This window comes from Diadema antillarum, unplaced genomic scaffold (assembly GCF_040938485.1).
Source record: "Diadema antillarum isolate AM-2024a unplaced genomic scaffold, OU_Dant_1.0 seq00000694_RagTag, whole genome shotgun sequence".
Taxonomy (NCBI): Eukaryota; Metazoa; Echinodermata; class Echinoidea; order Diadematoida; family Diadematidae; genus Diadema; species Diadema antillarum.
In genome coordinates, this window is record NW_027271599.1 from 140,001 (window position 1) to 166,895 (window position 26,895).

At 39.7% G+C, this 26,895-nt stretch overlaps 1 protein-coding gene across 1 annotated transcript in view; it reads right to left on the bottom strand.

The window, feature by feature from the left end:
• Positions 1-25,208, bottom strand: part of LOC139737514 (protein FAM78B-like) — a 47,399-nt gene extending 22,191 nt beyond the window's left edge. Inside the window, 1 exon segment of the mRNA XM_071648184.1 lies at positions 23,500-25,208. Coding sequence (XP_071504285.1) covers positions 23,500-23,762 — 263 coding nt within the window. The 5' untranslated portion in view covers positions 23,763-25,208.
• Between the last annotated feature and the right edge of the window lie 1,687 nt (positions 25,209-26,895).

Sequence of the window (26,895 nt, forward strand, 5' to 3'; positions counted from 1 at the left end):
CGCAATATCTACAGAAGCCATCTTCGAAAACAAATCCAACTACTGCATCTCAGTCCATGTCGACATGAAATGTAAGTACTTTGTACGTGATATCATTACGATGCCTTGTCTTCATTATCGGCCGCATTACTCCAAGGAGTATAATGTCCACAGAAGAATGGGAGGGAATGTCCATAAGGACATGACAAATTAACTGCATTATGTGTTGCGCGGGGGGAGGGGAGGGTTTGTCATGGAACGAAACTGGCTGTTTCAGTCAAGCACACAATGTTGTATGGCTGAATTACAAATACATGTATCTCGTAGCAAATGATACCTCGTACAGATGATATTGTCACTAACTCTAATGTCATCAAACATTAATTCCATGCAACGTGAGCTGCTTAAGAGCTCGAATGACTATAATCTGCCCATTTCAAATAGATGCTCGCCGGCGAAATCATCTTGAAGTAGTTGATGAATTGACTGCAAATTTGAAGTTCGCTTCTTGCAGGAAGTTAAAAACACAACTATTACAGTCCGTGGAACATTTCTCCATATTAATCATGATTAATGTATTATCTGTAGTAAATCCCTACTGCCGATCAACTTTCCGGGAACAGAAGTTAAAACTAAAAGAGAATTCGGCTTCAACATTTCGACCTTTTATCAAAGGAGACGATCTTTGGCATTCACAACGTTTCATCAGGGGAATTAGCTAAAATATTTATTCATTAGTGGCTGATGCAATAAACCGAACCATGCATTTCCAACAACCCTGATTTATATCTGAGGCTCTGAAACAGTTGGTTCATAGACACGTGGAATCTCCCCCCCCCCCTCTCTCTCTCTCTCTCTCTCTGTAAACTCCTTTTACACGTAGGAAGTTACTATTATAATTATCCATATTCAACATGCATGAGATATAATAATCTCATCTTAAAGGGATGATATGCTATTTGTTGAGGTGAGGATTCAGCCACTACATTTTTTGCAAGATACTTAGAAAACGCCTTATGAAATGGTAAAGAGCACACAATTCTATAAAAGAAATTCAGGTTCATGATGAAAATTGGTTTTGGAATGGCTAGGATATCCAAAAACAAAGTGACACAAAGCAATCCTAATATAAGCATGGGACCCACCTTTTATTAGGATTGCTTTGTTTTTGGATATCTCTGCCATTTCAAAATTAATTTTTATCACATAAACTGAATTCATTTCAGAATTATATGCTCTTTCATATTTCATAACAGGTTTCTCATTATCTAAAAAGAAAATAATCATAAAAAACGTTGGAAACCTGTAGCCCCATCTCAACCGAAACTGTACCATCCCTTTAAAGTAACATGAATCTCAGGGAGACTACAGGGCAATCACACAGACGGAGTAATCTGACATTCAGCGCAATAGCCTTCTAATTACCCAAGTCTTGAAGGAGACTAAATGCAATCAGAGAGACAGGTAATGTTACAGTCAACGCAGTTTCTCTTCCCGTAGGAAAAAAAAAGAGTCTTGAAGGAGACTAAGGGGCAATCAGAGAGGATGGTAATGTTACGCTCAAAGCAGTTCTCCTTCTAGTAAACACAGTCTTCGAGGAGACAGATAGACCAAGAAGACTAAAAGGCAATCATCGGGATGGATAGTGTTACACTTACACCACAATTTCTCTTCTACGATAAAGATAGCAAAGTCTTGAAGAAGAAGACTGACTTGCAATCATACGCAGACACACTGGTACTGTCACATCAGATAACGTCTTGAAAGAGACTATAAAATGCAACGAGGATGTTTGTAGTTTAAATGCTGCAGTCTGCTCCATCAGGCATAATATGCCGAGGATTCAACCATTCGGAGAAACGTCATGCAGACACTGAAATCCTAGACATTACTGCAGGGTGAATACACACTTCCTTTGCAAGCAGCATCCAAGCAGTTCGAGGGAGTTTCAAAGCGCACTAAAACAAGAGTTTTTCACCACCACCCCTCCCCCCCCCCCAAAAAAAAAAAAAAAATCAAATTCTAAAATATTTGAAGAGACAAACGTTGCGCTGATAAAACAAAGAAAAGACACAATGGTGTGTTCATTGATTTACTTATTCCTTTTTTACTTATGTATCTAATTATTAATGTGTTTGTTTGTTTGTTTATTCTTTGCCACTTTTATTGTTACTATCATCCTTAAATCCTTTTACTTAATCAGTCTCCAGAAAGGAATGCAAAATGACGGTATGAACAATTTCCCGTTTTCAAGAAAGACGGATATAACTTCGGATAATGAATGGAAAGACAAATGCCGGAAGTGAAAGACTGGTGAAAAAAAAATAATGTAATAGGCAGGATAAAGAGAAAACAGAAAGTCGTAGTTTTATTTATAAGTGTGAAAGTTGCAAAATCATCTTTTTCATGCGTATTCACTCGTTCCAAATGCCAAAATGATTGATAATATCAACGCCTCGAATGAATGTTGAAAGGGCAATCTCCACAAAGTCTAGATAATAGGCGAATCTCACTCAATTAGAACCAATAACATATATAGAAAATATAGAACTTTAAATATTTTACGTATGATAAACAAAGATTTCAAGGACAAAATAAAAGATAACCATCTATGTGTGCGTGTAGATGCTTAATGTTGTACTCACGTTAAAATTTTATTTATGAGGAAATGTCTTCTGGTTGTGATTACATTTTTGTTTTACGTTTCACGTATGTATGAGTAAGTCTTGCACCAAAAAGAATTTCCAAATGGACAATAAAGATTGAAATATTATATCGACTATCTATATTACATAAATACATAATGTATACTTGTTTGTGCATTCGTGTTTTGGCAGCTCTGCATGATTATTTATATCATCATCATAACATCCTCATCCTGATCGTTATTTTTACTGCTGTATAATATAATATTACAAGATTGAGAAAGAGCATTTCTCATCATAGGGCACTGAGTACAACTATTTTTGTCACTCAAATGGCATGCGATTTCAAAGGGGGAAAGATACTAGTATAGTACCAAACCCTTAGCTATTACCCGCCTAAAGAGGGTCGAGAGTGTGCGCCTTGTATATATGAGAGACACATGTCGAACTCTACGGCAGTCAGCTATCCGGTTTAGAATCGACTCACGTAGGAGCTTGCTATAAATAGTAGTGCTGAAAACTAGTGGTTTCCTGTCCAACAAGTCAGCCACACTGTATGGGGGTCCACTGCGCTCTTCGATCCCAGCAAACATCGACCTGATTATAAAGCGCACATTTAAACATGCAACACGATGCCTTTATATTGACGCCCGCGCCTGCAGAACAAAAACCATTTTAGTCAGTCCTCTACAACATATTTTCTCTATTTTTATGGACGCCATGTATCGTTACATTTTTTTTTCTCAAATCATTTATTTTGATACGTTATGCGATAAATATACGGTATCGATGATATCGTTACGATATGGAGACTGGAGACGAAACTTTGCATGTGTAACAAATCTCTTTTTCGGGGGCTTCATTATATACACTAAAACCGCACACGAGTAAGAGCGTAATAGACATTATATGGGAATACTCTTACACCACATGGTCAAAACTAAGTTTCTCATTGATAAAAATACATATTTGTGCCAACGTACTCCCCCAACAAAAATAAAACAAAACAAACTACTTACATGTGTAAATCGAAGTTAAAAGTATATGAATCTATCATCTTACAACTACGAACAGCCGGGTGTCAATTTTGTGACTGTAAAATGTATCCACATATTAATCATTCATCCATTAGTTTGTTGATACTGCGCATGCGCAACACATCACTAGTACGAGACGACCTAGTACCGTGGGAATATTATACGGCGGCCGATGTTGATATGACAATACAGTTCCGAAGTTTATTTTGCATGATAATCTAAGGTCAGATCCACCGTTTCACTTAAAGAATTTCTGTAGGCCTATACAGCTCATGGACGATCAATCAACTTGGAAAAAGTCACAAGTTAATTTCCTTCCTTCACTAACTATTCTGGTCTACATTCTGCTGATTCGTTGTCATGTAACGTCAGTCGGTTGTTACTAAAGATAAACATATCTGATGAGCCATTCATGCTGGTACTATCAGTGTAGCATCATCATAGGCTGACAGATATGTTGTTGGTGCAAATTCGCCACTCAACCAACTTTTACGAACCATGCTTGAACACATGCAAACTCTACACATCAAGGTGTCAGATGGGACATAATAATGAGTGCACGTCAATGCTAAATTATGGTGGAAGTAAAAATCGCAGCGGCCTAAACGTGCTGTCGTGGAGTGAGCATGTACACGCAGATAATAGGTGTGTTCACACCGCTACGCACGAACCATCGAACTGACTATAACCTCATGCGAGGCTCTTGAAGATCGTTCACCGATAGGAATATCCACATCAAGTCTAAACAAAGCAGTTTGTAGAATACATGTATTTACATTTCTGGAATCCATCTGACCATGTATGTTTCGCATCTACTTCTACGATAAGGGGGAAACCGGTAAAGAACTAAAAGGAAATCACGGCATATAATCTGGTGCAAAAATACTCCCTATAGTATAAACACTGAAAATGCGTGCACGCACGAACACGCAATGACAAATGACTTATCTACACCATTAAATTTCTTGTCATTACTCATCCGCACACAAATCGGACAGAATTATGATTCATGCCCACGATATTGAATGGGATGCCTCATTTGCATAATGAGCTTGACTGGTAGGCCTACATTCCTCACAACATCCGAGGGATCATAGCATCGCAGACATAGTGAAGCAAAGAGTGATACATTCCGCTCAGGACTGAACAGATTCCACCAATCAGTCGTCTGCTTTAAACAAAGAGGAGGGCATTGGCATTACCCCTCTCTCGCTCAGGCGTTTTCATTCTCCATGATTAAAAAAAAAAGAACAAACAGGACAATCTACTTCATATACAATCTTCAAATCTATGAATTGTTTCTCTTGCATTCACTTAGCAGCGAGCCACTCTATCCAACTTTCCCTGCTATTATACACGCTAATTGTGTGCGCTAGGAATCGCGTTTGCATGCGTTACTGCAGTTGCTGCTATTTCCGGCAAGCCTTGAAGAAGCTTTCTGGTTGGAGGAATACAATGGTACACATGCAATGTATATTTAGCACGCTTGGAATCTACTTTACAGGCATGGGTTGCTGCCATTTCGGGCAAGCCTTGATGAAACTTTCCGATGCTGGGAACCATTTTGAGTTTTAACGGCATAAATAATTATGTTCAATTCGAATACGTTGTATACATAATTATGCAAGCAGCCCACATATACTGCATGGATTAACAAGTTATAGGCGGAATCGATTCTGTATGAATTGGTTGCGAGGCAACCTCAGGTGACGCTCCATCACGCTCGAACATTGCCTACGGGCAACGTTTCTGAAACAAATAATAATATGCATAAATAATACCATCAAACTGTCTACTGGCCGATGCCACGAATATGTTTTCAATTATTTATCATATTATATCATAATATTTTATTTATGTCATAAATAATTCCATATATAGCATATATTACACATGAGATATCATATATTACAAAATTTACACCATATATTTGTACCATACACTATATGCATCATTATATTTTCCACCTTAGTCTCATTATTTTCATGTTGATGTTCCAACCGCTCCCCCCACCCCCACCAAAAAAAAAAAGATAAAAAGATTCGTGTGCAGTTTAATGAGAGTCTTGTGATGTCATTGATTTATTGCCTCTTCTGTTTAGAATAATCATTGAGAACGACTAATTTTCTTGACGGGTGAAAACATAGCAAACTCTTACATTGCATTACATTGTCTTATTTTATCCCATTTTTAATGCCGCCTCTGACCATTCGGTTCGTCCGATTTCACACCGTGCCTTATTGAAGCCAACTTTAACAAAGTGTCGAATTGCACTTGAATAAAGTAAACAATGATTCCTTGCAGACGACATCCTTGACAACCTTACACTTAACCTGCTAACTCGAGTGTCGTCTGATTGCGTGACAACTATCTCCTTTTTATCCGTGGTGGTTATTTTAAACAATTTCTTAAGCACTCAACGAATAACCCAACTATTCAAAGCAATTATTGAAGTACATAATGTTGTCAAAAGCTCGCCGATTTGAAATCAAGAATATCCTCGTACGTAATTAAAGGTGAACACGACACTTCGTGAACATATCTGATTTCTTGGGATGGATGCTGATATTGGGATGAGGCATACACACAGGTTTCGATATCGTAAAACGACGCGCAGATTATGCAGGAAACGAGCGCAAAGAGAGATAGATTCTCTGCATTTCCTTCCTTCAGTTCTGAATGAACTTAAGGCAGAATCATTACAAAACATGTTTGACGATACGGGGAATTGACACATCATATTTATTCCGGACAAATCTAAACGCGCAAACGGATTATACAGAATGAAAACAGAACCAAATTCGATGCCACGAGACTTTGGAAATACAATGTATACCAAAGTTGTGATCGGCAATAATACGGTTGTTGTTGTTGTTTCTTTTTTATCATTATCATTATTCTCAACTATCATCGTGAAAACGATGTCCCGATGAATCACTGAGAGAAGTATCGGATGATGACTATCATTATATTTTAAGTACCCTTGAATTGAGTTTACGAAGAGGCACAATGAACGCAAATGATCACTTATGTCTCGAAAGCGTCCCTCCCACAGCCAGCACACAATGCTGCTCTCAACTGGTAGCAGACATCTCTCACGTCACAACCCTATACCTCAAAAGAAAACTCCTCGACGCGCTCCACTTTATCTCATAAAACGAGTAAAAATCAAACAATAGCTAGGTAATATCAGAGGTCATTGCATTATCATGCAGGATAGAAACAAATTCCACATCATATTCAGCCAGGTTGTGAAACTTTGAAAATGCTCTCTTTCACAGCATTCATCAATGGCAAAAGTGGGGACGCTGTGGCTTAGTGGATAAGACCCCCGACTCCCACATCCGAGGACTCGAGTTCGATTCCTGCCCGGTGCTTTACGTCCTTGGACAAGATGTTTTTACCCACTATGTCCCTCTCGACCCAGCTGTATACTTAATGGTTGTTTGGTTCTATATTTCATATACTACATTCAAAGAAGCTTATAAATGGATTGGAGTAAAATTCCCATTTAAGCACAAATACAGTGACCGTTATTATTTGGACGAGCACCGCTCGTATCCGCAAGCATGATTCTCAAACTTAGCCTCTTGGGCCTGCACCCCTTAACTTCTCTCCTTTCTTCGATGCCCGCTATCTAAAACCTTCTTTTAGAGAAGAACTACAAAGAGAATTTCACAAAATGTAAGTGTATTTTCTCTTTAACGAAAGGATATAGTTCTTCATCTTGTATTAATGGTATACAGTGTACTATTATCCAGCTGTCTTCTGAAAGAGGTATACGTTCATTATGCGGGAAAATAGCAAATATGTGAAATTCTCTTTACAGATAGCAACGTCCTATGTGTACTGTGACATCACAAGTTGTATATAGTCTCCTTATCAAGAGATGACGGCTGATAGATTTAGATAAAGCTTTAAAAAATCAATCACTTTGGGAGGGATTTGTCCAATTTTCCTCGGACTTCATTGGTGCGTACAACTACTGCTGCATTCAATGAATCCATATTTTTGATCGAAATCGGATGAGAGTAAGAGTGTAATGAAATTGTACAATATAGTTCTTGCATAGTTTACATGAATATGTAAATCAGTGAGCTGATGATGTCTGCGACTCACGTTTTACCATTGATCGCGTACACACACACAAAAAAAAAAAAAATGGCTAAAATTCAATTTTCCGGTGTTGAAATATGAAACATTATGTTTTCGTGATAGTCAAGCCCTATACTAGGAACGAGTTACTATATATGATAGCTTCTTTTCGAGCCAACATCCCGCCACCATCCCATCCAACAACAGCAAAAAAATATATATATATATATTATGTTTCGCGAAATGAAACTGATATGTTTTCAGTCATAACCATTTAGCCCCATAGCAGTGACATACTTTATCATTGACGCTGATGAACACGCTCATTATTTACAAACTGCATACCATAATCAAATTTGTCATCAAGACAATATACCATGCGTACGTTTCATTTGTAAATTCATTCAAACATAAATGAACAAAAATCGACAGAATGACTGCCTCAAGAGCGCCCCCCGATCGGGTGATTCAAATTCGGAGAGGATAATGATACTGTTGGCTTGGATCAACTACATTATTACACATGAAAACGACAAAATGTAAACAGGCCCCTATATAATCAAGAATGTTAATTCAACAGTGCATAAATTGCACATTGAACAAATATCTGAGAAAGGAATGAATGTATATCGAGAGCAAAACAATAAATATAAAAGTCATTATTATATTACTCAGCATTTCTGGGTTTGTTGTTTGTTTGTTGTTGTTTTTTCGACAACATTCCAACGTATGGTGTACAAAAAATAAAGGTTACGTTTCGCTGCGTGTAAAGATAAAAAAGCCGCCAACTTTGTTGTGACACTCCGGCGAAAGGATATGCGCTGTGAGCGAGTCATCTGTTCTACAAGTCAGAAAATCAAGGCAGTGCCATGACAACAGGAAATCGCGTAAATGGTGTTCACAGGCGAACAGGACGACCCGTTTAAAGGGGCACGCTCACCAGACGCGCGCACCAGACGTTGTAAAGTAACGCGGCGATGTACGAGCTACACTTCACGGATGACTCTTTTTAGAAGCGCAAAATTAGTACATGAAGATTATCTACAGCCTACACTGCAGACACAATTAAGTGCTTTCGAATTGATATATGAGAAGGGAAGATTGTGGCATATAAAAAGATAGTCATCATAACAGCAGATTGCAGCGTGGGTTGGAGACGCTAGTTAACAGTCGTTTACAATTTACATCGTACGTGGCATTTTATGCCATGCCCTTGCTCTATTTGGTTTCATCATAATAATCATAATTGTATAGGTAGTACTTCCGGCCATACAATAATTCAGAGAACACAAGTCACTTTATGTTATTATAGTTTACAGACTAAGACATAATGCCCACTTCACATCGTCTGCCCATGCACTTCAGTTCGTCTGCTTCGGTTCACTTGTTTTTGTAGGTCTGATTTCTCTTATAAGAATTCTCCCTCACACCCATGCACGCTTCGGGGAGGAGAGAGAGGGGAGAGGGGTGTTATTACGTAATCACTTGAGGCCTTTGCACACTCTTCGCCACTTGGACACACGATTTCCAATAGTATGGGGAGAATCATAATCATTATGTTCATAGAACATCAGGCATGAAGGTCTGACCGTCTTAGATCGTCATATACCCGTGCACCTTATACTTGCGGCAATTTTGGCTGCACGGTCCTTCATGTTGAATTCTATGCTAGTATCCCAGGTGTCAAGTAGAGCAATTACACCCTAAACTTGACGTTGTAATACTAACTGTAATTACATGAATAACGAAATACATGGAAGTTGGTTTGCTTCTATCCAATCTGTATAATACCCGATGACGTATGATTAAATCTGCATTGTAACCTCCTGAAGTGCTAATCTTGTTTTTAGCAATGATAAGCGTTTGCACTGCACTTTACAAGTTCACAGCAAAATAAATGTCATCATTATATTATCGATGTTTTCTGCTGATCTATGTCAACCACAAGTGTATACCGGTACATGTCGTTAACATTATTATCTATATTGTCTGTTCGCTATCATTCTATTACATTGTCTGCATGGTACGGTTATGATATCCATAATCCTTCTTCATTCTTATCAAATATTACCTCCGCCAAGGGAGGTTATTATTACTGTTAATCATTATCACATTATCATGACTATGATTATGATGACGATGATCATCATAACTATCATTCTTAGGTCATTTTTTATTATTATTATTATCATTATTATTATTATTTTCATTATTATCATTATTATTATTATCATTACTATTATTATCATTATTATTATTATTATTTTATATTTCATTATCATTATCATTATCATTATCATTATTATTATATCATCATCATCATCATCATTATCATCATTATTATGCCTATTATCAACATTGTAACTATCATACTATTCTATCACTACTTTACCATCGTCGTCACCGTTCTTGTTATCATTAATGCCACTTTCATTTTATCGATCTTTGTCATGTTTGGTCAAAATCCTCCTCGTGCGCTTTGAGCACTCTTTTTCTGAGTGGAAATGGCGTGTAATATTAATGTCTGTATGATTACAATTACATACTGTAAACTAATACCCGGATTCATTCACGAAACCAGTGTGAGCATTTGCATCTAAATACCTCCACCTCGGCATGCACTAACATTCAAATTAATTTTAGCCCGAAGTGAACATTAACAGGTGCTACATTGAGGGGGTATGTGCTGCCCCCCCCCCCCCCCTTTCCAATTAGTTCGGGATAATAAGGGGTGCACGGATACTGGGGAAAGATGTGAGGCCGTTGGCTGACTCATCAACAGCACTACGTTCGCCAACAGACGTTCTGCTAATCAGGAAGCAAGACAAAGATATAAGGAGAGGAAAATAGAAAAAAAGGAAAGCGAGAGAGAGAGAGAGAAAGGGGGAAGGGAGATAGAAAAGAGAGGTGGACTAGACAGCGGAACCTGCTAAAACGATAAGTGACTAGAGACTGGATCACAAAGGCGTGTACACAGTCATCCCTTGCCAATGATTTACTGTAGGAACTATACACTGCTTTACTAAACCACCTCCCTGACTAAACACTGCTCCTATGGCGTAAGACTGAGGCACGGAGCTAGAGAAGGCCTGCTTTTTCACTTTACACAGAGGGGGCCTAGGCCTATATACAGTTTGTACAGAACAGAACAGAAGTCCAAGCAATGCAGATTTTCAATAGTTACGTTCAGACGGGAGCCCTTAACCTCGAAGTTAGGAAACTTCGAGGTTAGAGCTTGTAGTTAGGGACCGTGAAGACGCACTCGTAGTTAGCAAACCTCGAGGTTTGCTCGATGTTTCGAGCCACGAGAAATCTTATGGTTAGCGCTCTAACCACGAGCCGCGGGGGGTCCCCATTAAGCACCGTGTGGACACAAAAAACAACGAACTCGAAGTTAAGAGTGACCTCGCCGTAAACTCCAGCCCCCACAATTTCCCTCTGCTTCCGGGTCAACCTCCCAAACGTACACCACAAATACACTACACGTGAAAACCCTATGACGCACGACACAACAACATCATCTTTTCTTCCCATGCTCTTGATCTCTGAAACTGAAAGCGTCGAACTCGCTACTGTATTCTATATTCTTCGACGCTAAAAAAAAAAAAAAAAAAAATGTTTTCGACGAATATCTTCATAAAGGCATAAAGTCATCAGTGCAGTGCTATCTCTGCAGTGTAAGCGAGTCCGACAGGGTTGGACTAAAGAATAAATAGACGCTTTGTTAGATGTGTGGGCTGAAACTTCCGGTTTTGTGGTTTTAACATCGAGTGGGACCCACTCGTAGTTACGGGGGGCAGAAGCTAAACCTCGAGGTTTCGTAACCTCGAGGTTAAGATTCGTCGTGTGGACACACGTCGTAGTTAGGGGCCAAGAGCTAAACCTCGAGGTTTCCTAACCTCGAGGTTAGGACCTGCCGTCTGAACGTAACTTATGTGTGTGCGACAACGCCTTATCTCACGCCTATTGGCATATTATTTAGTATCTCTTGGAACAATACTCCCCACTTGGAAAATGACTTTATTTCGCCAAACCGATTCATTTTTACAAACCAATTCATAGCTATGAGCATCAACTCTAGTTACGTTCAGACGGGAGCCCTTAACCTCGAAGTTAGGAAACTTCGAGGTTAGAGCTTGTAGTTAGGGACCGTGAAGACGCACTCGTAGTTAGCAAACCTCGAGGTTTGCTCGATGTTTCGAGCCACGAGAAATCTTATGGTTAGCGCTCTAACCACGAGCCGCGGGGGGTCCCCACTCGTAGTTAAGCACCGTGTGGACACAAAAAACAACGAACTCGAAGTTAAGAGTGACCTCGCCGTAAACTCCAGCCCCCCCCCCCCCCCCACAATTTCCCTCTGCTTCCGGGTCAACCTCCCAAACGTACACCACAAATACACTACACATGAAAAACCTATGACGCACGACACAACAACATCATCTTTTCTTCCCATGCGCTTGATCTCTGAAACTGAACATGTCGAACTCGCTACTGTATTCTATATTCTTCTCCGACGCTAAAAAAGAAATGTTTTCGACGAATATCTTCATAAAGGCATAAAGTCATCAGTGCAGTGCTATCTCTGCATATCATGACAGAGAAAAAGAGTACCTGTAAGCGAGTCCGACAGGGTTGGACTAAAGAATAAATAGACGCCTTGTTAGCAATGTGGGCTTCTTCCGGTTTTGTGGTTTTAACATCGAGTGGGACCCACTCGTAGTTACGGGGGGCAGAAGCTTAACCTCGAAGTTTCGTAACCTCGAGGTTACGATTCGTCGTGTGGACACACGTCGTAGTTAGGGGGCAAGAGCTAAACCTCGAGGTTTCCTAACCTCGAGGTTAGGGCCTACCGTCTGAACGTAACTTCTGTCTTCGCATCATTTTAACGACGTTTGCTGTCATCTCTTGCTGGATTTGCACTCAAAATGTCTAATTATCGAACTTTCAAAAACACTTTCTAACGATATCGAAACACGTACACAAACGCACTGGGACACAGTGGTCCATGGCCTTGAATGCATGCCTAAGTCTACCTATGGATACACAGTTATATAGGGGCCTAATGGTATCGTTTAATCAAAATTAATGTTTGTACAGATTCGCTAGTTTTTACATTTACTCATTAAGCAGGGTTTTTTCTCAATCAAACAGCAAAGTATTTGGTATTGAACGTGTAGAATGGTATAGCTCTTTATCGTTATTCATCGTGTACATCCACTTTTAATGAATCAGTTTTTCCCACACGTGTATCTTTTGTCAGAGCACCTTTTTTGCGTCACTTCATGTCGGGATTTTTTCTATAATAGCTACCAAGATCGACATTATCAAACTATCACAACAGTTACATGCTACTGATACCCATCATTTTCACAAAGACAGCGTATTCGCGAATTCTAAGACTTTGCCCTTTCGACGTGTAAGAAATGTGAAAAGTTCACTGATATTCGAGACAATGCACTCGTGGAATTTCCCCCAAGTCTCCCGTCAGTTATTTCCAAGCAACTTTGGACGTACCGTGTTGAAATTTGAGCTATGCATCAATTCTAAACTAACTCCAAACGCAAAAACTTTACAATTCAGAGGAAGTAAAGAGTGGAATAACTTCATACGGGTTTCAATAATTCATGGTTCATTAAATTAAAACAACGGTACACTGTTGTATAGTCCCACATTAATCACACATGCATGTACAACAATTATCAAGGCCAGAAAGCTTATAATGCTGAACGATGAGAACCAATGTTGTTTTCTGTCTTTTGTCCGTATGGTTGTATTCTCTAAAATTGTTCTGTGACACCTTCATTTTCTCCGTGTGATTTCTTTTCCATTTTGTTGTACTTTGAATCTATTGCGCCGTGTTTCTACTGTCATATTATCGACACGGACTTGCAGAATAATCAAACAGTCACTGGCAGAGCAAATTCCTTCTTTTCTCTTCTTTCTTCTCTTTCAGAACTATTTTGAAGCACTAAAGCTGGGGTTTTTGTTTCATCTGCAAATGGTAAACAATGCCTTTAATGATTTTCGCGCTGATATCTCTTCTTTCTTCCTTTAAAATAACAACAACAACAAATTCCTTTTTATCACCGCGTTGAAATCAAATTGAAATGAAAATGAATAAAATGGATTGCGAGGGTAATCCAATGACGCACGATCATGCTTATACTTCCAAAGTAAATTTCCCGCCAACATGAACACTTCTCTTATTCAAACTCTTTACGTGACTTAACATGTAGTGCAAAAAACAAAAGAGCCAAACGTTGCTCATCACAGTGTTCATACGTGATGAAAACGAATAGTGAGTCTAATAATTTATATAATGAGTTTGAATATTGTAGTTGTGCAGGCTCATTTGTGGTTTCCTTGAGCAGACGGATATACTCCATTACAAAATGTCAATTTCGATTTGGTTTGTCACATTACACTATACACACACATATTACATCCCTCACACCCCCCCCCCCACACACACACATACACATACGACAGGAAGAGTCCAACTATAGTATAATGCACAAGAGTTATGACCTTTATCACATAACTATTATATCACCATGCAAACCTAGTGGATCGGTGATGTGTTATACCTCATCATCATGACTTTATATTTGCACTTAAGAATCTTCCGTGCAATTTTCTGCGTCACACGTCCTAAGAAAACGAAGAGTCTCAATCAAAAATAAAGGGAAAGAATTTGTGGATTTGAGAGTGCTATAACGCCAGGGAGAAGTGATGGAAACCTCAGAGCTTTATCTATTTGAATTATCGAGTCACGCATAATAAATCCACATTTAGCATGCAAAACCAGACTAAACACAGAACACAGTATCTTTATGTGAGGAATATCAGCGCGAAAATTATTAAAGGCATTGTTTACCATTTGCAGATGAAACAAAAATCCCAGCTTTGGTGCTTCAAAATAGTTCTGAAATGTGAGTTAGGGCTAGAAACAACCTGTGTAAAAAAAGTTAATCAGCACACTGTAAAAACATCGGTGTTATATTTAACACCACGGGTGTTAAATCTAACACCGATCAAACTTCAATAAAGGACCACACCCACAGGTGTTAAAAATGCACTGTGATGGTGTTGAAAAGTGTTCACCTGACACTTCGTGGTGTTAATTTGACACTGTACCTGGTGTTATTTTGACACTGTACTGGTGTTAATTCAAAAATGACACCACACGGTGTTGATTTGATATTTGTTGGTGTTAATATCAATGGTCTAACACCCGTCCAGCTTCAATAAGAGACCACACCAGCTGGTGTTACTTTGGTGTAAATTTAATTTCACATTTTTTCAAAAATCTAGTATTTTAATGTAAAATTCTTGATCGTCTTGTTTAAATTAAAAATCAACAAGAAGTGCAGTTACTAAGAAACTCTTCAAAGAACAGTTGGAAAATTTGGAAAAGACACCCGGAGGTGTTAATTTAACACCATAAATGAGCACCGAAAATTTAATACCAGCTCGGTGTTCACTATTTAACACCGGACTTTTTGCAGTGTATAATCAACATTAAGTATAGTTAAATATGCAAAAATGTTAACAATGGTTATAATAAAAATATTTCTAGACTAAACCGTCTACAGTTATGGTTTATTGAGAAAAATAATGATATCTCCTTATTCTTGAGGCTTTATTGCAAAATTTGTATATTGTAGGATGTTGTGTCATACACTTGACCTTCACATATGCATCAAAATGTGATATCTCGAAACAATTTGAAATCACTGCTTCCAATGGTAAACAGTACCTTTAAATCCTCTACTTTGTTGTTGTTTTAACAGGCAACACCGAAAAGGAAACAGACGATAAACACGAAACGATAACAATCGTGTGTGATGATGATTTCGCTTTGTAATTCTGCACGCGATTATCATTTCTGGAACTAAAAAAAATACGACGAGGGAAAACCGTAATCTTACACTCGTGAGCTTATTTATTGACACGCAAGTCGTGGACTTTTCGAATGTAAGAGGAAAAGTGGCCAAGTCGTGAGTGGGATTTCCGTTGGACTTTCTGCAACACATCCAGGTATACCAACTTACCCTTTTGCTGTATAGCAGATCTTCATTCGACACTTACAATAAACACAAACCACTATAGAAACAAGTCACGTAGTGTGATTTTGTCGAGTCATTTCTGGGCACGGCAACAATTTCCCGAGAAAGTCCGAACTATCAGAGTGTGATCACTGACTGAGCTTGTATCGAATCACTGTATAGATGTGTTTTCCCTTGTTTGCAGAGCTCTCGGGAATAAAGTGGGACAATATGTAAGGATTTCTTTTGGGATGTCTGCGATGAACACTAACCTTTTACCCTCCCTATATTAAGGCGAGGACGCATAGCTCAAGGTATAGGTTCCTATAGTGAGCAAAACCTGAGACGAAAAGTAACAGAACGATGAAATTAAAGAACAAATATCTTTAAGCTTGGTTTATTTGTAGGATAAGGATGTCATGGCAGCATGCGTCATTTGACACTGAGTCCAACAGCCATCTCTGCGAGAAGCCACTGTACTTTATTATCATTATCATTATCACTATTTATTATTATCATTATTATTATTCAGGTTTTGAGACTGTGACGTCACTTGAGAACTTCTCCTTTGCCTTCAATAATCACCAATCGTCAGTAAATTTGGATTTCTTTCTAGATCTGTAAACACACACACACACACACACACACACACACATCACGCACGTGGTTGCACTCAAGATATACACAAAGGAGAAAAGCTGGGCCTTTGTCAAGGCATCGAAGCCTTATGACCATTACTAGTAATCTGTTGTTTTGCGTTGTATTTCAGCGCGAAGTCACAGGAAGTTGGCAAAGACAACCAACTCGCAGCGATCATGGCCATGGTGGAACCAGGGAGGCTCACCTGCCTGGTGGAACGTAACCGATTATCAAACACTCACTTCTGCATAATGATAGTCTATTTAATAAGTCATAACCTTTTCTGTGCCCCATTGTTATGCTAAATTTATCAATGGCGGGTTTGTTTGTTTTTAGAGGGCTTTTTTCCGCTGAATTTGAAATGAATGTTAATGGACTTTCTCGGAAGAGAAAAATGTTCTCCGGAGGGTCACAAAATTACTCGAACAGGTGGAAATTTATTGTATTATATACGAACAAGGTGAAGTGTTGTCAAAGCAACCATGACGTACACTTTTGAATATTGTATTATACATTAGGCCTATATCATTCAACACTATATCTTCTCCTGTACCATGAGCAGGTATAACTGGCAAAACATTACGTGCAATGGAACACAGACAGTGCTTGATACCATCTATCGACCATATCACGTCATTTTGTTCATTCCCGGATTTTCTTTCTTATCGTGCGAATGTGGTTGCTGGGTTTAGATACAGAGTATGTTACTATTCTAGTAACTTATCTGCAATGTATATAGATCGCACGACTGTCCTATTCATTTAAAATCGGGCCATGTCATTGTTTGCGTGACTTTTAAATTTTCGTTCTTACTTTCGCTCATTGCTTTATTGTTATTTGTTGGCGTTCTCTTTTTGAGGGTGGGGACGGGGTGGAGGTATATACTTCTACACTTACGTGGCGATGAGCGGAGAGTTCTCGAGTACGACGTATAATGCAAGTAGCTATACGTGTATATCATGAAACTTCATTAAAAATACAGATCTGGACATTCAATCCATAATATGGCCATACCACTTGGCAACAGTTCGATGAAATTATAACTGGACTTGGACTACATACAATACCAACACGGATACATACACGATCGAGTGTCTTCGTTTTACTATGAGGTTTGTGTTTCTTCGCTATTAATATTCGTTTTGGGGTTTTATATTTTGTCTTTTCCTTCCAGATAGTTGATGTTGAGAGAACAATTCCCTTCTATTATGTGCATACAGAAATATTCTGGTCTGCACTGGTCATGATTAAAGGACAAGTCCACCTTCATAGACATGTGGGTTGAGTGAATGTAGCAATATAAGTAGAACACATAGTGAGCTAGAGCCTGAGGAAAATCAAACAATCCGTTCAAAAGTTATGAATTTTTAAAGTATCTGCGCAATCACTGCTGGATGAGAAGACTACTACAGTGTATACTATGATGTCACATGCGTACAACGATATAGGAAAAATAAAAAGAGAATTTCACAAAACTTTACTTTTTGAAACAAAGAGCAAATTTCATCAACTTGTTACTGATGTATGTAAGGGCAATATCATTCCTCCTGCCTTCTAAAAGAGCAAAGTCAAGTGTTCTTTTGTTATGCGAGAAAAAGTGAAAATAATTCATGTTGATTTTTCTTTATACTTTCTCTATATCGTTGTACACATGGGAAATCACAAGCTATAGTAGTCTCCTCATCCAGCCGTGACTGAGCAGAAACTTCAAAAATTCATAACTTTTGAACGGATTGTCCGACTTTCCTCAAACTCTCAGTGATGTGTTCTGCTAGTATTGTTGCATTCACTCAACCCGTATGTCTATGAAGGTGGACTAAGTCCTTTAAATATTTAAGGTCAATACTCATCACCTCATGCATCAGCGCCTAGCCTACCCTGTCGACGTCATTTCTACTGAATATGATATCCACACGGGTTACTACTACTTGTAACTAAATCACTGTTGGCAGTAGTACACGCAGGGACAGATTATGCTGGAACGATATATACGCGGTGTGAACAGCCCCACCCACCCCCCAAAACATGGCGGGGTTTACCCTTCATGCTTCTAAATCTCAAAATCGGATCATCATTTCGCGTATTGACAGTCATAACAGGAACACAGGGCTCTTATTCCTGCTTGGAGGTCGTGTAATATACCAGTCGAGCATTTCGACAATATAAACAGCATGCAAACGGAAATGCACATAATTATTTGCAAAGACATTAATTAAAATAATATAGCGACATCTTTAATATCTTAATGACAGCTATCAAAACGGATATACGACTGTATGATGGGACTCCCTATATCTAATGAGTGATATTCGGGTCATCTTTAATGCCATTTTAGGTTTTAATCTCATATACACAATTCAATCAAAGCTGATGGCAGCAACGGCGTGCAGTGAATCAAAAAGGGGAACCGTTTGCAAAATATTTTGGTCTTTTCCACAATCCATGACCAGTCAACAGTGTGAGGCAGTGTAAGGCAATAAAGTGCGAGCTCTCGCATTTTGCATGTACAATGTACATCTAAATGTAGACACACATTGGGTTGTTGTATACTAGTAGCCACAAGAAAATATATCACACAACGTTGATGATTAATGCGCGTGTGACCTTTACATAACTAATGTGATGGCAAGTAAATTCAACCAGCAACACATTTCTACATGCATACGATTTTACTGCAGCGAGCTTATATTGCATTCTGTTTGTCTGAAATTTTTGGTGCGAAGCAGAACGTGTCGATTTTCGACAATATGAAAAAAGAGTAATATTTGCCTCTATATCTTTCAGAGTGCTTGAGCAAACAGCCAACCATGACCTTGATGATTATAGTAAACGCCACAACAAACCAACCTTCGGCCTCACGGGTCTTGTTGATTTTAACTCTTTTGTTACGTGGCTGAGGCTCTGTGTTTGGTCTGACTTCAGACAACCACGGTGACTATACATAAAATCTCGATCGGAAGTCGCAGGGCGCATTTTAATATAGGGCCCATAGTGTGACTTGAAATAATATGAAACCTTAATGACGGTACGCGACAGAGTTCAATATTATATAGATCATTATTTCGCTCTAAATGGGTTCAGTGCAGATCTTCTCCAAAGACACACGTATTCAGATTTGAAAACCGAAAGTTTCTATCAAATACAAAAAGCTAGTAATTCAATGTCTATTCGTGTATATCCGCGACTACTTCAGAAGTTCAGTCCTGAAGTTTGCATTTTGTTTTGTTTTATTTGTTAGTTCGTTTTTGTTGCTGCTTTTTTCCTAGACTCTGCTCAGAGATCCTCGAGAGAAGAATAAAATTTCACAACTTCAGAGACTGCACATGGTTTCTGAATTTATCATACGCCGAAACAAATTCCACAAGAATTTGAAAGAGACGTGTCCAACCCTCTTAAATGAGGAAAGGTCCCCCCCCCCCCCCCCCAATAATACTGCCCTCATGAAGAGCAGCTAGTTAGCGATTATCAAGCTGGTAATATTTGTTCTTTCTGTTTTTTGAATGAAATTTCCCCGATTTGATGCTTGATTAGGGATGTTGCTCAGGACGTTAATTTATATTAGCATGTAGCCTAATTATTCAGGAGTTAGACCTGCAGATCTGAAATGATATTTACGGGAATACTCCGTTATTTGTTGACGAAAATATGAAGGACGCGTTTACTGGTCTTCAGTGATCACTGACATGAATTGTATGCTAATACCGACTCTCCTTGAAATTTGGTGGAGAACAAAGTAACTGTTATTGCACTATGATCTTTGGTGCCATCATGATAGTACAGCAGACTTATAACTTCTAAGGTCAGACTCTAAAGGCGTCGATATAGTGTAAGCTGAGTTGATGTCTGCCAAATGCGGTATACAAACATAATTATGACGTGTGACATACAAGGCTCATTCTGAATGAATCATGGATTATAGCTCAAAACTAAAACCACATCTCCCCACCTAGCCTTTATTTCTGTTTTACAGAGAGTACGAATTACCCAGAATACATGAATTTGCCGTAACTTCGAGTCCATGAGCAAAACCGTGCAGTAAAGGTAATATGTGTTGGATCCTCAGTGTTATAAGTGCAATGACCTTTCGTGGACATCGTACCACTGATTTGTCGATGAGTGGAAAGCGATACTTAAACAGCAGACACACATCGAATTCTACTAAATGTACGTCCTTTCTGACCCCGTCAAGTATTGATAACTCAAGGTATCCCATAACTTAATACAAGTACTTGGCATTCACAAGAGCCATGAAGATTCTACAGCTCCCTTGCTCTCAAGGATCTTTGCAATAAGGTATATCAGCGCCTTTATTATAGAATTCAGCTGGGTATTATAATACATCCAAATAGTATCCCTTTTTTCAAATTACCCATGTGATAGAATAGAACTCAATATACAAACATTGAGAATGTGTATGAAAATAGTAAATATATAAATATATAAACATAAAATAAGTATATAAATATGAATATAAAGATATATAAATACATGTATGTACACATAGATATGTATATTACTAGTTATCAATGCAACTTTTGATAACACTTCCTGACAAATTCCAGTATTCAGACGACAGCAGCTACAATGCACCTTGCCATATATACTTGCCGTGCGCCAACTTCACTAAAAAAAAATCATTACCTGCAGCACAATTCTGCTATACATAAGCATCAAACAATAAAAATGCCCTTACATCTGCACTAAGCGGAGCGTTGTGAAATTTAGTGCTTTGATGCTGGGCAAAGATTTCACAGCAGAGCTCGAACCCTACACGTGGTCTACAGAAATGATTCCACTGTATATAGCATGACTGATTTACTTTAAACGCCTAAGATAGCGACTTGTCAATTCACGGTGCCTTCAATTGCGTCTTATCATTAGGACGGAACCTGTTGACACAACCATGACAAATATGGCTTGGTTTCGTGTTGTTTTATTTTCTTTTCAATGCACGAAACTTTTCACTTCTTTTCCGGGTTCTCCATTTCAGTCTTAAAACTACTGAGTATCCAATACACACTCTCCTTGCGATGACTCACAACGCTTTCCCCCCTCTCCGTAGGAAATGTATAGCAAGACATGGCATATATTCAGTCTTAGCTTTGACACGATGATGTCCCATATACAGCTGACATTTAATAGTCAAGGTGACATAATTATATTGAGAACATACAGTGTACCTAATACTGACTGGCACTCACGGGGGTCTCGAAATATTATATTGGCATGGCGAGGCAATAAAGACAAGCGCGCTGGTATACTTGATTTGCCCTCCAAAATCAAGAGGCACAAAACATTACGAGTGTTCTTCATCGCCGATTTCTGGAATTCAAAGAAGAAAAGCGCGGCCAACATCTAAGCTTACGGAACATTTTCACGGTACAGCAGGGGTACCTGATATTAAACAGTCTGTATAGTGTATCCCCTTTAATACCGCGGTCAATAACATCGAAGTATACAAGAATTACTTTCTATCGTATACATTTTAGCTCGGACTAGCAAGAAATGGCCATAGTAAGCTAAATCTCTGGAAAAGATAACGTTAGTTGTTTAAAGACTAGTACAGGAAAAAAAATGTGACATCTGAATGAATTTAATGCAAATGATTTCGCTAGCAAAAAGTATTATGTCCAATGAACTGTTATCACTTCATTGCACGAGGTGTTCTACATGAGTTGGCGCAGTTTTCAGTGCATGACATGCATACCGATACACACCGTTCACCGGCTAATCTCGTGAAATCAACTCCTAATCACAGAGTCAAATCTTCACACATCATCCAACACCGGAAGTGAATGTATAAAGGTCACATTTTCTCGAGTGACCTGCCAGTGATATTCATATCCTCTAAACTGTGTCGGGTAAATTCGGGAGGAAATTCGGCACATCCCGTGCTCTGCATAGGCCGGCTGCCATGTTAATACTTTCTTTTCCTCTCTCCTTCTCTCTCCCTCTCTCTGCTGTATACGTCACTCCGCTTTGCACAAAGAAATGAATGAAAGAGTCTTTTCGCATGGACTGTATACATTTAAATACAACACGCTGCGCTTTATACTATACCCTCAGAGAGCGGGGGGGGGGGGGGGGGGACGCGCAAACTGAAAATGACACCTTTCCTGAAAATCAACTCGTTGTATTTCCTGTTTAACCTCTCATATCACAGCCAAACACTCTCAATTGCCAAACATTGGATTGATATTGGAGGATTCAGACTTTTCATGTGTCGGTATATAAACGAGGAACAATTCAGTCTCACATTATACGTAAGATCTTCATTGGAAGAAGAAACGCTTTATGAGGATATTTGAAAGAAATGAGATTTTTGGTACTTTTTTTTTCTTTGGCGTCCCCTTAGTTAGAAGAAGGGTTGAATTCTCGGAAGATATGTTTGGCATGCCTCGCAAATATATCGTATTCCGTGTTTGAACAGAAAGTTTAGCAGAAGCTTTACCTTTAGGTTGTAGTTACCTTCTTCTCTTAACGTCTTCAACTTGAAATCAAGGTTTTAAGACATCTTGGCTTTTTGACACTTCAAATCCTAGTTTCAATTTGCCAAACATACACTGTATTCTGGTATACTATAATCACAATTCCTGTCTCCGTTCCTGCACGGAACTTGTGATTTTGGAGGTTTTCATTCGGTCAACTTTGGCGTTTAATACCTCAAAGAGGAGGAGATGTGTTAAAAATATGCACCTTTAAATAGCTAATATACATTATTGTGACGGAGGTTTAAAGTTCAATACTTTCCAGGATATGCATGTTATGTTTCCCTGCATAACACACACACACACACACACACACACACACAGAGGCAGTGTACAATAAAAACAATAATAAAAATTATAATAATCAATAATATCGACAATTATAATGAGAGTGACAATTATAATAACGGTAATAACAATAAAAATGAAAAAATCTTACTGATTTTTATTATTGTTATTATTATCATCATCACTTCTTCCACTACTACTACTACTATAGAATATCCTCATCATCACACATGCATACATTGATACAAATAGAATGGGGTAAGTGTTATGCAATACTTACACTCCTAGGTCTCCATAGGTAATAAAGAAATCCATATTGCTGCAGCCCTGTACCCATCCCACCTCCCACGTGTCACTGGAGCTAACTGGAGGAAAGCGAACTTTTGCTGACGCCCGAAAGTGAGGCGTCTGGTATTTCAGCACCGTAGGCGAAGTCTCTATGAGCGTGGTCGGCTGGGGATCGATGCGGGCATGGAGGTCAGTGACTTTGATATCGCCTTCGAGGCCGTGGTTCTTATTCCGTTTGGATAATATACACCCCATGGGGCTGGTCGGTGTGTCGGGGAGGTGGAGGTAGTGAGGTCGGGAGGGAGTCGCGGGAAAGGTGGTCGGTGCTGGTCGGCTCCGTCGTGAGGTTGTTGGGGACGACAACGGGTATCCGCAAGGTGCTCCGGAGGCTGTGGTCGGGCCACCTCCTGCTAAAACTTTGGGAGAGGAAGAGTCGCGATCTAGTGCCGGGTTGTTGCTGGTCGGGGACGGGTAATGACTTCGTCCGCCCCGTGAATATTGCCTGTGGAAGTCCTGGTCGTAGGTTGCCGGTTGTCGGTGGTGTCCAAAGTACTGCTGGTAGTTGGCGTCGTCTTCGATCCCAGTTGATCTGCTCGAAGACGGAGTGGAGATGGGGCTTCGACTGCGAGGGGCACCAGGTCCTTGTGTTCGTGACTGGCTGGGCGCAAACTCCCCACTCTCTCTCCCTTAAAGATGAAGAAGAAGTTGAACAGATCCAAACGAAACAAAGTAGCAAAATATGAATCCAGAGGAGTTTTATGTGATTATCCGGGGACAAAGAAAGACTTTGGAGTAAACAAGCTGTTAAAAATGTGTCCCTACCACTTCTGAGCGCGAATATATCCCACAGCACTAAGTTTGGGCGTACTTTTACAACTTGGCCAACAACTTGCCCGGCTTGTGTATCAAAGTTTGTCGCTGCTGGGCGCTCGCAACGCGACTCGGCTGCTGCGAGAGAGGCTGACTTACTGCACAACGCGATAAGCAAGTCTGCCCCAGCTATGAGTATCACGGCCCCACCGATAGACTGACTATGAGAGACTTCCGCTCGCTTCATTTCCACTTGGTACATAGTGCCTGGCTAGCTCTGTGAGCTGATTTCGACTGAGGAAGCAGTAATCAGGTGGACTTGCTGAAGCACTGAGCTGGCAGAACCAACCAATTCTAGGCAGCTGTGTACAAAGAACATAGCTGGGCCAGGCTGTGATATTTTGACACACGAAATATACCGGGTTACTACCACTCCAACTACGCCCAGCTGACAGACACCACGGCTCGGCGTGTGTGTTTGTGTAGCAACCGATGGCTCCGGACACCGACGAAAAGTTTCAGGCAAATTGTACTACACGTGATGCTAGCCAAAGCAGAAATACCAAGGCCTCCAGATTTCGTCATTTGTAGAATTTGGGCCACATTCGGTGCAGATTGTCACACGGTCCAGAATGTAAGCAACCGACAATGGAGGATAAAAACAGCTTGTCGCTCGTAAGACCAACACTACAAACGGGATGACACTACCAGCATGTTTCTACCACAGCCACAGCCGTACGGGCGATCGAGTTTCGATGGAATTCCGGCAGCGAGCGGAAGATGTACGGAGATACGCGCCGCCTCGTAGGATATACCAGTGGTATAAAGCAGAGTGGCGACGTACACACGGGATCGGAGGTTATACCTTCCGTAACCAGAGCGAAAGCTGTCTCATCTGGTAAATACAGACTGTTGGCATGTGAGCTGTTGGTCTACAGAGCACAATACCAGCTGTGTCGTGGGTGAAGCGGCAGGTAATGGAGAGCGTGCCTATACAGTCGTTGAAATGTATCAATGGAATCGTTCATCCGTACGGGGGCGGAGGCATGTATGAGAATACAATGCAGACAGCGTGGTTCAGGTGGAGATGTGTTAACACACCTACGACAACGACAAAGCGATTTGCTGTAGAAGATCTCCCCCCTCCGAGCTCACTCATGCGTGACAGGAATCGTCGCTATCACAACTGACCAGGTATCGGGAAGACAGACAGTTGGTGACAAACTGTATGATGACAGATTATTTCAGCCGCCCACCCGAAACAGCGAACATCACATGTGATTTATTGAATCATTGGGGTGGGAGTGGGTGTGGGAGGGGGGGGGGTGGGAGGTTCTTACTACCTCTCTCGAAACTTCAGACAACAACAATAAAATATAGGTATGTGTATATAGAAGTAAAAATCATCGTGCTGCATAATTTGAAGGACTGAATAAAAAGTAATTTGTGAGGAGATCGAAGCAGTCACGTCAGCCCAAACCAGCGTCGAATTTATTTTTGTGTTGGTGTGTTCGGGGAGAGTTCTCCACACACTCGAAACTTCTGTCTGCATACCAGTCCCTGGATCGGATGACGCGGACCAAGTTTCCACCGCTCTGAATAGAGGGACCCCTCCTCTCACAGCACGACCTTTCTTTATACTAGAGTTATCCGTTTCTATGACAACCCCGAGAGCAACGCCATGAATTTGTTGCTGGGATGGGATGATGGCTTATAAGGGCATGACATGTCGCTAGATTCCCCTATTCTTAAATCATTATTTACTGAAAGTACGGGCATCTTTGTCTTTCGAACTGCTCAAATTCCAGTTTTGAAACATCCCCCTTGCCCCAAACCTATAGTACCCCTCCCTCGCTTACAGCCAGATACGCAATCACTATTTTTCGCTCATGTCTTCAATATTGCACGCACTGTCTTGCGAAGTCGTTCATGCGTCTGCTACAAGCCATGTAATCAAAGAAGTATACTTCACGCTCTATTCATCATCGAACAAATATATTGTGCCTATACGTAGATTGTTTTCGTACTTCCGAGGACAGTGGGGAGAGGTTTTCACAAATGCAAACATGCATGACAATGTGTAGCAGACAAGAAATGCGTAACGATAACACAACGTGACAATTGCTCACGCGGATGTTTAGTTTACAGAAATATCCTGAGTTCAAAGGTCACTAATCAAGAATGACTGTATTCAGCTCTATACCTTGGCTGATATTAGTATATTTTGTATCGTATATATCAAGTTATCTATTATTCTATCATTGAGCAAGTAATTTATATATTTGTCAATTCAATCATTCAGTCATTCATAATTTTCATGTTTGTTTATTTCGTTATTAACTATTTTATATTTGTTTAGTTATCTATTATTCATTTATTTATCTATTTATTTATTTATTTTATTTTATTTTATTTATTCATTTATTTTATTTAATTAATTATTTATCTACGTGTGTCCGAGAGTGGTTGTAGACGTGAGATACCATCAGCAAACAATCGCAGAAGGAGGCAGACCCATAACATGACGTAATCATCGAACTGAAACACGCTGGTGTGCCACGTGAGGAAAGTAAAGACA